This window comes from Gadus chalcogrammus, chromosome 19 (assembly GCF_026213295.1).
Source record: "Gadus chalcogrammus isolate NIFS_2021 chromosome 19, NIFS_Gcha_1.0, whole genome shotgun sequence".
Lineage (NCBI taxonomy): Eukaryota > Metazoa > Chordata > Actinopteri > Gadiformes > Gadidae > Gadus > Gadus chalcogrammus.
In genome coordinates, this window is record NC_079430.1 from 11,756,767 (window position 1) to 11,771,766 (window position 15,000).

Below are 15,000 nucleotides of genomic sequence, written 5' to 3' on the forward strand. Positions count from 1 at the left end.
TCTCTCTCTCTCTCTCTCTCTCTCTCTCTCTCTCTAGGTGGGGTGGATCCTGTCCACCCTCGATGAGCTCCAGATGAACCCCCAACCCCCCGTGGCTGTACTTCCTCTGGGAACAGGAAATGACCTCGCCAGGACGCTCAACTGGGGCGGGGTGAGCTCTTTCCCTGGCCTTGACGTGTGTGTGGTGTATGTGTGTGCGGTTATGTGTTTATGTGTACGCCTGTGTTTGTCACCACCAGTTTAAAGTGGTTGCATTGACGTCACCAATAATGCCCTTGCCATTCGAATATTGCTGTCTCTCTGTTTTCTGATTTTATTCAAATTATTTCCGAGCCCATGAGCAGAGCTGTTGCATCACACTTCCTGTGACGTTGTAAACAATACTGTATCTTTTTTTGCATCGGCTTCCTTCGAAGCTCAGCACACTAACCCTGTTTTGTGATGTGTTCGTTGGTTAATCAAGTTGGATAGGTTCTTCATTTGTGCAGTCACGAGGGACTGCACTACATCTCATACACCAGCGACTCTTTAGAGACATTTACTGATTTTGACTTTGTATCTACTATCTTTATTTAACTTTCATTTCCTCTCTCCTTTCTATCTTGGCTTCTCCTCTCCTTGCTTTTCTTCTCTAACCTCTCTTCTACTCTCCTCACCTCCCTCTACTCACCTCTCCTCAACTCACCTCTTCTCCTCTCCACGTACCTGTTCCCGCCGCACCTCACTCACCCCACCTCTCCTCACCTCCTCAACTCACCTCTTCTCACCTCCTCTCTCCTCTCCTCTCCTAACCCTTTCTCACCTCCCCGCACCTATTCTCCCTTCTCTCACCTCCCCCCACCTCCCTCTTCCTCTCCTCTCCTTACTCAACAATAAGCTGTTACTCCAATCCCCCTGTTGAGTGTGGACGTGTGTATGAATGAGAGTAGTTTGATGGAGAGACATGGGGAGGGACCTGTGTGTGTGTGTGTGTGTGTGTGTGTGTGTGTGTGTGTGTGTGTGTGTGTGTGTGTGTGTGTGTGTGTGTGTGTGTGTGTGTGTGTGTGTGTGTGTGTGTGTGTGTGTGTGTGTGTGTGTGTGTGTGTGTGTGTGTGTGTGTGTTGTAGGGGCGTAACGATACATGTATTTGGATTGAACCAAATCGGTACGGTGCATGGATTTACATGGAGAATGCATGGTATAAAATTAAATAAAACTGCCGTGCGAATTAATTAATGTAATGCCGAACTAACGTTAGATCCGCGATCTTCAGGGACAACTGAGACACCTGAAAGGGTCCCGGCAAGTTCGAGCTACACACGCAGTCCGTTGATTGGTCGACAGAACCGCACTTCCGTGAGGCAGGGGAATAATAAACATCACATTATCCACGAGGTATTTCGACAAAAGCTTAGTTTATTGAAGAAAATGACGCACAAAAGTTTGCCGTCCTTCTTGGACTTCCTACATGGTTGTACTTTGCTCATTGTGCGCGTTCCTCTTTTTAGGAGGCTACACTATGTCGGGCTGCTATGAGGTCACAATGCTAACAATGCCCCCCCCCCCTACCATACTGTCGGCGGTGGAAACGCGAGCTGCACCGAACTGCACCTTCACTACTCCACCACGCCGCACCGAACCCACCCGCACCCTCCGGTGGAAATGCGCAAATTCTGTGTACTTTGCAGTTTCATAAATAAGACATGTTGAATTTTCAGTTTTATAACTGATTGTCTTATTGGTTTTACAAGTTACTGATGGAGCCTGGAGGTGATGTGGGATACTTGTTGTTTACTGTTTACATCTTGGATTACACAGTTCAGGCTGTTGCAGCTAGCTCACGGGAGAGATTGACACTAGGTGGTACATCCTGAGACAATAAAAAATAATTGCCTTCTGCAATTTAGTTTTTCTTTTCCCTTCATTGTACCGAACTCGTACCGAACTGTGATGTCTGAACCGATGTATGAACCAAACCGTGGCTTCAGTGTACCGTTACACCCCTGGTGTGTTGGTATGAGGTCTCTCCCCATGACACACACAGGAATGCACGCACGCACACACTGATATAGATTAATATATACACAGATAGAGACAGCTATAGCTTGTTGAATTTAATTGAATAAATATTAGAGATGGATGCATCACGATGGGGAGATGAAGGGAGGTACATGCCGGGCAGGACCTTTTCAAACAACAAAACAATTCACCCTTTTTGTATTTCTCCATTTGCTTTTGTAAGCCTGTTTTGGATCTGTTTGGATCTGTGTGCGTTTGTGTATGTGTTTGTTTGTGTGTCCAATGCATGTGTGTGCGTGCAGTTGTGTGTGTGTGTGCGCGCCTTTGTTTCGCTTTTAAAGTGGTTATTATTGTGTCAGTGAGGCAGCCGCAATAGCCACTTATCAAAAGCTCTCCATCTCTCTCTCCATATCTCTCTCTCTCTCTCTCTCTCTCTCTCTCTCTCTCTCTCTCTCTCTCTCTCTCTCTCTCTCTCTCTCTCTCTCTCTCTCTCTCTCTCTCTCTCTCTCTCTCTCTCTCTCTCTCTCTCTCTCTCTCTCTCTCTGTCTCTCTGTCTCTCTGTCTCTCTGTCCTTCTCTCTCTCTTTCTCTCCATCTCTCTCTCTCCATCTCTCTCTCTCTCTCTCTCTCTCTCTCTCTCTCTCTCTCTCTCTCTCTCTCTCTCTCTCTCTCTCTCTCTCTCTCTCTCTCTCTCTCTCTGCCTCTGCCTCTCTCCCTCCCCATCTCTCATGCTCTCTCTTTGTGTGATACAGAAGGAAAGCCTGTGTGTGTGTACTTGTGCCTTTGGTGGCGACCTTGTTCATAATAACATGGAAACGGAGATAGAGCGAGAGACCAGGGATGAATGAAGAGAGAGAGAGAGAGCAGGGGAGAGCGAGGGACGACCTTTCTGCCAGGAGGAAGGATGCGATAGAGAGACGCATTACAACTGATGATTGAGTCAAAAAGTGTAGTGTATTGTAATGACCTCAGAGGAGAGGGATGAACAGAGAGCAGAGAGAGAGAGAGAGAGAGAGAGAGACAAAGAGTGAGAGAGAGAGAGAGAGAGAGAGAGAGAGAGAGAGAGAGAGAGAGAGAGAGAGAGAGAGAGAGAGAGAGAGAGAGACAAAGAGTGAGAGAGAGAGAGAGGGAGAGAGAGAGAGAGAGAGAGAGAGAGAGAGAGAGAGACAAAGAGTGAGAGAGAGAGAGAGAGAGAGAGAGAGAGCGAGAGAGAATAAGAGGACAAGCTTGCACCTCCCATCTTCAGCCCCAATGACCTGGCAATTCAGTCACCAGCGAGGTTAATGCTACTGTTATTACTGTGGGTTGAGATGCAGTTCTGTGTGTGTGTGTGTGTGTGTGTGTGTGTGTGTGTGTGTGTGTGTGTGTGTGTGCGTGTGTGTCATGCCAATAAAGGTCAATTCAATCTGCAGGTTTCAATTTGCTGTGTCACTAACCCGACCTGAACGCCTTCAATGACTTTGACATTTATATTGTGTGCTGAATATTAAACTGTCCACGGTTATTAGCTCTTATTTGAAAAAGAAGAGAGAAAAATATGCAACAAAGCATATTAGCATATTTTAAAGACAGCTACGGCACTCTTGAGTTGGACCACCCACTGTCTACTCATAATTTATGCATAACTCCCTTTACCTCTCTCCCCCCTCTGTCTCTCTCCCTCTCTCTATACATCCATCTCCATCTCTCTCCCCCCTCCCTTGCTCTATCCCCGCTCCCTCTCTCTCTCTCTCTCTCTCTCTCTCTCTCTCTCTCTCTCTCTCTCTCTCTCTCTCTCTCTCTCTTTACCTCTACCTCTCTCGCCCCCCCAGGGCTACACGGACGAGCCGGTGTCCAAGGTGCTGTGCCACGTGGAGGACGGCTCGGTGGTGCAGCTGGACCGCTGGAACCTGCTGGTGGAGAACAGCCCCGCCCAGCCCCCCGAGGAGGGCACCCAGAAGGTCAGAGGTCACGGGTGGATGGATGGAGGGATGGAGGGATGGACGTTTCTTGTTCGCTACTGCTGGTTCGGGACAGGCCTCTCGATAATACATGTGTTATCTCATTTAGATAACACACACATATTTCTATTCTACATGAAATCTATGTTGAGTAGAAATATGTGGTGGATGGATGGTTGGGTTGATGGACAGATGAATAGATGGATGGGTGGTTGAATAGATGGATGATAGATTGATGATGAATGGATTGATGGATGAAAGACTGATGGATTTATGATGGATGGATGGATGAATGGATAGACATGTAAACGGATGGATGCATGGATGAATGACAGATAGATGGATGAATGGACAGAGGGCGGGACGCTCTGGGGTTTCCAGGGGTAGATGTTTTTTATATAAGATAAGATATTCTTTATTCATTCCTGACAGGAAGTTAGGTAAGCACAGCACAGTAATAGATCGACGCACACAATATGAGAAGCACAAACGGGCAGCAGTGGCTCAGGAGGTAGAGCGGGTTGGATGGTACAAAAAAGCACTGTATCAATGCAGTCCATTTTCCATCGCCCCGCATTTCCACATCTATATATACCGAATGACTGATGGATCTAAAGATATGAATGCTGACCGCCCATGTTGTGATTTCTCCATCAGCTGCCGCTCAACGTCTTCAACAACTACTTCAGTCTGGGGTTCGACGCCCACGTCACCCTGGAATTCCACGAATCACGAGGTCGGTCCAGCTCAAGCTTCGATTTTTTCTTTTATGTATTTTTACCCGGTTTACCTCCGTCCTGTTGTCTTCTTGATTTTGTTCTGATGTGTCGCGTTTGATTTTGCTCTGGTCTGTTCTCCTCTGATCTGGGCTGTCTTCCTCTGATCCGTCTTGTTTGATCCGGTCTCCTCCGGTCTTGTCTGATCTGGCCACGCCAGGCCAGGCCCAGTCTAACAGAGTCATGGAAAAGGTATAAATAGAATATGATCATAACAGGCCAGGCCTGGCCTGTTATGATCATATTCTATTTATACCTTTTCCATGACTTAGTTAATCAAGTGAATTCAACATATTATGGGCTGCTTTCTTGTGGCTAATAGGCCCATGCTAGAGGGCGCACCGATTGAACACAATCCAATTCAAACGCACGGTCCAGATCTCGGGCTCAGTCTTGAGTCTTTAGTCACGTAGTCCTGCGGCGGCTTTCTGTTTCTGTCAGCGTGTGTGTTTGTGCATTCACTCTGCATCCTCTCTCTTTCCCTCCCTCTACCTCTCTCTCTGTTGATGTCAGAGGCCAATCCCGAGAAGTTCAACAGTCGCTTCCGCAACAAGATGTTCTATGCAGGGGTGAGTGTGAACGCACTTTCGCAGGGTGTCACCCTAGCGACGACGCGAACGAGCGAGCAATCAACCCCCTGCGCTCAGACAAAGTGTGTGTGAATGTGTAGGTGTGTGTGTGTGTGTGTGTGTGTGTGTGTGTGTGTGTGTGTGTGTGTGTGTGTGTGTGTGTGTGTGTGTGTGTGTGTGTGTGTGTGTGTGTGTGTGTGTGTGTGTGTGTGTGTGGGTGTGTGTTAGTACATTGAGGTTTGGACGTTTGGTAGCAGTCATCTTACCATACATATTTTGCGTATGTGTGTAGGTGTGAGTGAGAAGGTGCCTCAGGTTTACAGCTTGTCATCTTACCACAGAACATACTTCTCGAGTGTGTGTGTGTGTGTGTGTGTGTGTGTGTGTGTGTGTGTGTGTGTGTGTGTGTGTGTGTGTGTGTTTTTGTGTGTGTGTGTGTGTGTGTGTTTTTGTGTGTGTGTGTGTGTGTGTGTTTTTGTGGGGGTTGAGGATATGTCAGGGCAGGGGTTGTTTTAAACAAGGGAAGTAATCAGTGTTAATTCGATTTGACCTGGGGTGTGTGTGTGTGTGTGTGCGTGTGCGTGTGCGTGCGTGTGTGTGTGTGTGTTCAGGCTGCATTCTCAGATTTCCTCCAAAGAAGCTCGAGGGACTTGTCGAAGCACGTCAAAGTGGTGGTGAGTGATACAAACAGACACACACACAGCCCACACACACACACAGAGGTCCGCACTTCCTCTGTCTCCTTCTCTCTGCCTATGTACCAAATCTAATATAGATAAGTAAAAAATATAGATAAAATACAAAATATTGACTGATTGGTTGCTGTTTGTGTGTATGTGTGTGTATTGATATGTGCGTGTGTGTTTGTGTGTTTGTGTGTGTCTCCGTGTATGTGTGTGTGTGTGTGTGTGTGTGTGGGGGGGACTCCAGTGCGACGGTACGGATCTCACTCCCAAGATCCAGGAGCTGAAGTTCCAGTGCATCGTGTTCCTCAACATCCCCAGGTAGCGTCCCCACTCCCCACGCAGCAGGCCACAGCACTGCACCATCAACACAAGCTACAAAGACCTCAACAAAGCTCTTGTTTGTTTTTTTTTTTTTTTGTGTGTGTGTGTGTGTGTGTGTGTGTGTGTGTGTGTGTGTGTGTGTGTGTGTGTGTGTGTGTGTGTGTGTGTGTGTGTGTGTGTGTGTGTGTGTGTGTGTGTGTGTGTGTGTGTGTGTGTGTGTAGGTACTGTGCAGGCACCATGCCGTGGGGGAACACAGGGGACCACCGGGACTTTGAGCCGCAGCGTCACGACGACGGCTGCATCGAGGTCATCGGCTTCACCATGGCCTCCCTGGTGAGAGAGAGACATAGAGACACAGTGAGAGAGAGAACGAGAGAGAGAGTCATAGGGACACAGTGAGAGACAGAATGAGAGAGGGACAGAGAGACACAATGAGAGAGAGACATAGAGACACAGTGAGGGACAGAACGAGAGAGGGAGAGAGAGACACAGTAAGAGAGAGACATAGAGACACAGTGAGAGACAGAGCGAGAGAGAGACATAGAAACACAGTCAGAGAGAGAACGAGAGAGAGACATAGAGACACAGTGAGAGACAAAACAAGAGAGACACACCGAGAGACAAAACGAGAGAGAGACATAGAGAGAGACACAAATAGAGAGAGACATCGAGACCGAGTTTGAGACAAAACGAAAGAGAGACATAGAAACACAGCGGGATACATGTCAGAAATATTTGGTCAAATTGATTTGAATTGAGACTAAGCGAGAGAGAGAGAGAGAGAGATAGGGAGATATTGCGAGACATAGAGAGATTGAGAGACAGAAGCAGTGCGAGGGGAACGGGGCATCGATGGGGCTTGAACAGTCGTAGCCTAGTGCTTTAGCGTCGTTGTGTATCCTGATGGATCTCTTTTGTGAAGGAAGATGATGATTGTTCACAGTCCCTTAATGTTGCATGGGCTCCTGTGAACGCAGAGGCGCACACAGCAGACAACAGATCACCTCCTAAAACAATAACGCTGTCAAAGAGGGCTCGTTTACATGAATCATCTGCAGGCAAAGCCGTGCACCCTTTTATCCAGAGTGTCTTACCATGGAGTAGCTTCTGTCCGCAACCGTTTTCCCGTCATGCGATGGCACCAGTGGGAATCAAACCCCTATCTCGGCACTGTTATTGCCATGCTTCTTCCGAGCCGAGCGTTCTGATTTCTGGGAATGGAAACCATTGCATCAAGCAAAGGGACCATGAATTGTTAATTTGCTCTAAATGGCCAATTTATGTAGCGGTCGGAGTTGAACTGATGATGAGAGCCCTGTCTCCACTCTGTAACCAGAACCAACCCTAGCCAGAAGGAAGGGACGTCCAAGCAGATAGGGACAAAGAAGTGTGTCCTTTCTGAACTTTTCTTTCATTTTTAGGTGCATTATATCCACTCACGCCCCTCCCGTTGTCTATTTATTACTAACGCTTATGTATGATCGTAACTAACATCAGTGATTAAAAATCCCAGAGAGATGTATTCGGGCAGCTACAATTTTGTTGTCGGTGTGTGGCCGTGTCGGTGTAGTAACAGCTTGTCACCACCAGGCGGCGCTGCAGGTGGGCGGTCACGGAGAGAGGCTGCACCAGTGTCGGGAGGTGGTTCTCACCACGTTTAAAACCGTCCCTGTCCAGGTGAGTGCACATAAAACCATTAAACCATGGTTCCAGTAGTTGCATGAGAAAGATATTTATAAATATATATATACCCCGGGCCCTCTGTGTGTGTGTGTGCGTGTGCTTGTGTGTGTGCCTGTGTATGTTTGAACGTGTGTGCATGTGCATGTGTGTGCGTCTTGTTTGCATGCATGTGTGTCTTGTTTGCATGTGTGTGTGTGCGTGTGTGTGTGTGCGTCTTGTTCATGTGCGTGTGTGTGTGTGTGTGTGTGTGTGTGTGTGTGTGTGTGTGTGTGTGTGTGTGTGTGTGTGCGTGTGCACCCAGGTGGATGGCGAGCCCTGCCGACTAGCCCCCTCCACTCTCCACATCTCCCTCCGAAACCAGGCCAACATGGTGCAGAAGAGCAAGAGACGGACCTCTGTACCCCTACTCAACGAGTAAGCAGCACACACACACACACACACACACACACACACACCCACACACACACACGTTTAGACAGGAAACAGGGCAGCAGCCATTAAATGTCCTTGACCTTTTTCCACGTGACTTATTGGCGCTATTAATTATTGTTAAAAGTGACGCTAGAATGTAGGATAGCCAGCTCCACTTAAGGCAAGCTGAAATACTTCCATGGTTGACAGGAGAACAGCTGAATACATTACGAAACAATCCAAAAAAGAAACTTCAAAAATAAAAAAAATCTGTACACTGATTCTTATCTCAAACAGCAATGAATCCAAGGCCCGTAATTACCCAAAGAATTCTGTACACTGTGCACACTCTGTCCCTCACTGTGAAAAGGACGCAACCATAGAAATGGATTTCTTTTGAAGAGAGCACACTGACAGACAACTCCACATTATGCTGTCAGACAGTTCCACTCCTCTTTTGAAAAATTATTGAAAAACCACAGCACTTTTCCGGTAAATTTCCAATTCTTGCATCGCCTACATGCTGGAAATCCACTCATATCGGTGCTATAAAGATACAGTCCATCTCTGTTATGGTTCCCTTAAATCATATTCATGTTCGTCTTAGACTTCACAGTGCACCTAGATAGGAAGGTCCGGCCCCCATTCATTGGGCAATTATGCCAGCCATTAAGATGAGCCATGTGAGCTAACACCTAGATTAATGATGTCTATCTTTTCTGCCTTATGATTCTTAAGGCTATTATTTTTTTATTTGATACTATTACGTTGTGGCTAGCTAGGTTAGAGTTTAGGGTTGTTTAGGGTTGTCTTCTAGTGGTAGGTCCAAATGTGGATCAGCTAGTTAGCTAGCTCCAGTAGCTACCGCAGGATAACAACAAACAGAAGCTTGCTCTGGGTCATAAGCTTTGAGTATGTGCACGAAGGGGTCACTCGCGCGGGAGGGGGAGGGGGAGTGCAGTACGACCGTTTGATTGACGTACTTCTGGAAATCATTGGCTGGAGTTTTTCGAGCCCTGCCTGTTCCACAGATGATTGACTTGTTTAATTGTCATGTCAGTACTTCTAACTAAGTGGCTGTAAGTGGGTTATGATAAGGATTTCAAGTAATTTTGAAAAAATGGCAAAAAAAGAGAATTCCATACCCAACCTTTAATGCACAAGAAAATACATTCAGGACAGCAAGTTGGATTCTGTTGGGGCGGCACGGTGGTTCACCGGGTAGAGCTAATCCAGTCGGTGGTCCTTTGCTGCATTTCTTCCCCTCTCTCTCCCATATCTTCCTGTCTATCTAACTGTACAATTAAAGGATAAAACCTTAAAAAAGTAATTCCCCGAAGAAAGTGAGATTCTGTCACCCTACTTTAAACCCAATAAAGTAGGCTTCATCATTGTTGCTTCCAATCAAGCCAACCTCACACAGAAACAGGACCAATGCACCGTTCTCCTGGGTTCTCTTGCTGTTCCTGCGCCTGACTCCCTCGCTTCACTCTAATATCTATCTCTGTGCGTCCCGTGACTCTTTGCCATGTGCCTCAGCTTCAATACTACCACCGCTGCTACTACTACTAAAGTGTCTGTGCAAAGATCTCCTTCTAGCTGTAGTGGTTTCTGTGTTAAGGCTCAGTTATGGTTCCACGTCGACACAACGCAATGACCATGCAAACGCTTTGACGCAGTCGTGAATCTGTTTTGGTTCTGCGTCGGGTTTTGGTGAGCAGACCAATCACAGCCCTCGCTGCTGCGTCGCCTTCGATGCAAGGTTAACATTTTTTGGAGGCGCACGTCAGGCCCTTGCAGTGGATGCAAGGAGGGTCCGCAAGGACGTAACGGGTCAGAAAACCCCCTTGCGTTGCGTCGACGTGGAACCATAACTAAGCCTTTAGTGTCACTGTGTGCATACGACAGAGAGGGACACTTCTACACACACACACACACGCACACACACTGGTGTCTTTGCTCAACCTACGTTGGTGTTACCTGTATACTGTATGCTACTTTATCGTGTTCTCGTCCATTTACACCTCTGGGCTTTGTCCGTTTGTCTCTCTCTTCTTTCTGTGTGTATATATGTGAATGTACGTCTATATGGTCGTCTTTCTGTCTCCTATTGGATGGTGTTCTTCATCTCCCACCGGCCTAATTCTTTGTTGGTCTTCTTTTTCGTTTTGTGTTTATTTTCTGTTTTTTGGGTCTCTATTAAAACCTCTGTTTTCTGACTGTTTCTGTCCCTCAATTGTTCAATTTTTATGTTATTAATATTTATTATTTATATTATTACTTTATATTTATTTTCCTACTCTTGTCCGTTTTCTCGTCCACCAATTTCCTCTCTTATGCCCCTTGATAATTTTGGTTCTCATCCTTGTCGTATATTCGCTTTTCTCTGCTTGTTGCCTTCTATCTCCTTCTCTCCTCTCCGCGTCTAATGTCCTCTCCTCGGCTCCTCCGCCCTGATGTCCTCTCCTTGCCTAATCTCCTTGTATACTATGCCCTGCTGGCCTCTCCTTGCCCCACCTCCTAACCTTATCCAATCTCCTTGTCTCCTTCCCTTGCCTCCTCTCCTTATCCTGTCTCCTCGCCTTCCCTTATCTGATCCCCTTGCCTCCCCTCCATCCCTTCCCTACTCTTCTCCCCTTTCCTCCTCTCCTTCAATCGTTTCCTCTCCCTCCCTTGCCTCCCCTCCTTCACTCGTCCCCTCTCCCTGTCCTACCTCCTCTCCTTCCCTTTCCTCCTCTCCTAATCTCCTCTCCTCCCTTCCCGACCTTGTCGTCCCCGGGCTGCTCCTCCTCCTCCTCTTCTTCTGTCGGCGTGTGCGTGCGCGTGGCGTGCGCGTGGCGTGCGCGTGGCGTGCGCGTGGTGGCGTGTGTGTGGTGGTGTGTGCACCGCTGTAGTGTTCAGAAGGTGCGTGCAGCCGAGCTGCGCCGCCTCTCTGCCCCCCCCGACTCCTTCTCTGTGTAAGTACCTCCTCTGTCCACCTGTGTGTGTGTGTGTGTGTGTGTGTGTGTGTGTGTGTGTGTGTGTGTGTGTGGTGTTGTGATGAGCCTGATGTGTGTGTTTTATTTATGTGTTTGTGTGTGTGTGTTTGTGTGTGTTGTGTGTGTGTGTGTGTTTGTGCGTGGTTTGTGCTCATGTATTATGGTGAGTGTTATGGTTTTGTGTTGTGCTGTGTGTGTTGTATGTCTGTGTGTGTGCACGTGTTCATGTTTTTTGTAAGTTTTTGCGTGCGTTAATGTGTGTTTGGTGTCGTGCAGTGTCTTTTATTTGTGTGTGCGTGTGTGTTTGTGTGTGTTCAGTGACGGGATGACGTGTCCTGTGTGTGTTTTATTGGTGTATGTGTGTGTCAGTGTGTGTCTGTGAGATAAGCAGAGAGGGGTACAGAGGAAAGCGCATGGTTTCTATGGAAACACGGCGATGCTCCTCTGATCTCTAAACGCCTTTAACTCCCCACTGTGAGTTCCAGCTCTCTCCTCCATTATCCAAACGAGCCGTTTACATTCCTCCTTCCGCCTCCACACTCCCTTTGACTCCTCGTGTCGTGTTCATACTGCATACTGCATAGCGGGCTAACACCGCTTCCCATTGGCTTCAAGTTCAGGCTTTTCAAAGCTAGAACTTCAAGTGAAAGGTTTAGCTATGAGCTACAATGCTAAGTGCTACTTAGCCTCAAGGCTACCGTAGGTATCGCTTTGAGCTTGAACAAAAAAAGTAGATGTTGATGAAGAATGTCTAATATTTATTGACCATACCACCCTTTTGGTCGAATAACTCACAAACATACTCACATATGGGAGCTTCCAGGGCAGTTTAAGGACTATTTTCTTCTCTATAATGTGCAACTCATCGTCGATCATCCTTTCACCATTGCCCCAACCTGCCCTTACAAACCTGCAATCCAGAGTTGGTGGCCAATACACCTGTACAAACTGTTTCAAAATGTGTGGCTTGTTAATACAACCAATACACGTTACTCCCATGGAATTCCGGTATATAATGAAAAATCCCCCCATACATATTCCCTAAATAGTGTGCTGTGTAGCGTTCACTATATGGGGAACAGGGGAACAAGTGAGCCCAATCAAACACAGCCTGGGATTATTTTCAGTAGTAGTAGCTGGTGTTGTCGTCATTCCCTACATCACCACGGTGTGGCACCATCACTACGGATTGTAGGTTTGGATCACAAAGTTTCACGGACCGAGAAGTGTTTTGTGGTCGTACCTGTGTTTTTGGCCACTCATACATCATCCCAGGTCCCTATTGTCGCTTTGTACAAGAAGTACCAACCCATGAATGACTTATAATGCTCATCAGCTGGCAATGCTGGACGGATTCTCGTTCAGCGTCTTAGATCTGCATTAGAGAATCAACCAGGCTTTGTAAAGAGCCTCTTAATTAAACACAGATAGAGTACTTACCCCTGGACACTTATCCTCCATGGACATTTCAGGCTGCTCTTGATTTTTAATGCCTCTTTATGTGTGTATGTGTGTATGTGTGTGTGTGTGTGGGCATGTGGGCATGTGTGTGTTTCCTGCGTGTGTGTGCGTGTGTGTGTGTGTGTGTGTGTGTGTGTGTGTGTGTGTGTGTGTGTGTGTGTGTGTGTGTGTGTGTGTGTGTGTGCTGCAGTCCTCACGCCGTCCCAGACCGCCTGCGAGTGCGGGTCAACCGGATCAGCCTACAGGAGTACGAAAGACTGCAGTCCGAGAAGGAGCTCCTACGAGACACCTGTAAGATCTGTGTGTGTGTGTGTGTGTGTGTGTGTGTGTGTGTGTGTGTGTGTGTGTGTGTGTGTGTGTGTGTGTGTGTGTGTGTGTGTGTGTGTGTGTGTGTGTGTGTGTGTGTGTGTGTGTGTGTGTGTGTGTGTGTGTGTGTGAAGGGGAAGGGGGGAGGGGGGAGTGTGTGTAGAGGGGTCTTTGATATGTGTTCAGTGAAGATACAATATTTTATCATTTTTTGTTCATTTTTTGTGTGTGTGTGTGTGTGTCGTGTGTCGTGTGTCGTGTGTCGTGTGTCGTGTCGGTGCCGGTGCCGTGCGTGTGCGTGTGTTTGTGTGTGTGTCCCAGCCATCGCAGTGGGCATCGTGGTGGTGAGGGGCGACTGTGACCTGGAGACATGCAGGCTCTACATCGACAGGCTGCAAGAGGTAGGACTCATCATCATCATCATCATCATCATCATCATCATCATCATCATCATCATCATCATCATCATCATCATCATCATCATCATAATCATCACCATCACCACAATCAACATCATTACACTGAACAACACTGATATTATACTAATTTAAGTGCATTCAAAATCTATGTTTTTGTTTTTTTATCGAGTTAAGAAACTGCATTATTAAGAGGAACTTCTGTTATTGTGTTTTCAAGGACCTACACCAGGCGCCATCTACAGGCCACAGAGTGCACTACCAGGTAAGGCAGCAGAGTTTATTGTGACGTTGTACGATAGTGCCCTCATGTGGTGTTCTCTGATTACTCTTCTACTTCATTTTCAGTTTCGTTTTCTCTTCGAGCTTTCTCTTTCTGTTAACACTTTGGATCTGCAATCCTGCAGTCTTACCCGCCCGCTGCCTCTCCCCCTTTCTCTCCTTCTCTCCTCTCTATTTTTGCTTCCTACCCTCTTTGCTCCTTTGCAGTTTTCCTCATTGCCCAGCTGTCTTTAGCTTTTCCTATCTTCTCTATCCTTTTGTTTCTTTATCTTAATTGAGCCAATGGTAGTGATTCACACCTAATCAAGGATGACCTCTGTCACAGTTATCAAATAAGTCTCTCTGTGTGTGTGTGTGTGTGTGTGTGTGCGTGTGCGTGTGCGTGGGCGTGTGCGTGTGTGTGCAGGACGAGTGCCGGGGTCTTCCGAGGACAGGCTCGTTCCCCAGACTCTCGCCTAACTGGAGTTTCCTGGATTGTAAGTGGAGAAACACACACATGCACACACACACACACACTGCTTCAAAAAAACCAGCATGACCTCATACTGCAAGTCACGCCATATGTATATTATCCCTGGAACGTAACATGACCTGAACCTATTATGTTTAGAACTATTGTTGGTAAAGATGTGCCCATTCTTCTCACCCAACCCCCCACCGCAAAGCATGAGACGCATAACAACACTCATGTGATTATATCGGTTATTAAAGATCTCCTATTATACTACTTTTCTGGTATTAATTTCTTATTAACGACTCCTAATAGAGCAACCTGACACGAATCACAGCACAAAAAACAATGTCGATTTTCGGGAAACGCTCCGCCCCCTCGCCCCCTCGCCCCCCTCCTGCCAACCCCACTCCGTTGTGATTGGTTACCTTCCGGTAGAGCGTGTTGCAGCATTGCCATCCATGGAAAATCCGGAATGTTCTACGCAGATAAATCCCGGAAATTTGAACAAGTGAATGGCGACCGGCGCCCCTAGGGTTTAGCGCTCAGCACAATCATTATAACAACGTTTATAGGTCATCAAAGTTGAAAAAGCATAATAGGTGCTCTTTAATAAGGACATTATAAATAAGGTTGTTCACGTGAATCAACTTGATGTATGGTTTCATACAGAGTATGTCACACAAACATTTCCGGTATGAGTATGTGACAAGTAAAATCGG

General features: G+C 47.0%; 1 protein-coding gene across 1 annotated transcript in view; it reads left to right on the forward strand.

Annotated features, from left to right (window-relative positions):
- LOC130372842 (diacylglycerol kinase iota-like) overlaps positions 1-15,000 on the forward strand; it is a 49,587-nt gene that overhangs the window by 20,731 nt on the left and 13,856 nt on the right. Inside the window, exons 5-17 of the mRNA XM_056579001.1 lie at positions 38-151; positions 3,809-3,937; positions 4,595-4,673; positions 5,227-5,282; positions 5,894-5,956; positions 6,213-6,286; positions 6,512-6,623; positions 7,881-7,967; positions 8,275-8,387; positions 13,014-13,114; positions 13,451-13,530; positions 13,766-13,810; positions 14,234-14,303. Of these exons, the coding sequence (XP_056434976.1) occupies positions 38-151; positions 3,809-3,937; positions 4,595-4,673; positions 5,227-5,282; positions 5,894-5,956; positions 6,213-6,286; positions 6,512-6,623; positions 7,881-7,967; positions 8,275-8,387; positions 13,014-13,114; positions 13,451-13,530; positions 13,766-13,810; positions 14,234-14,303 (1,123 nt within the window). The remainder of the gene's footprint in view (positions 1-37; positions 152-3,808; positions 3,938-4,594; positions 4,674-5,226; positions 5,283-5,893; positions 5,957-6,212; positions 6,287-6,511; positions 6,624-7,880; positions 7,968-8,274; positions 8,388-13,013; positions 13,115-13,450; positions 13,531-13,765; positions 13,811-14,233; positions 14,304-15,000) is intronic.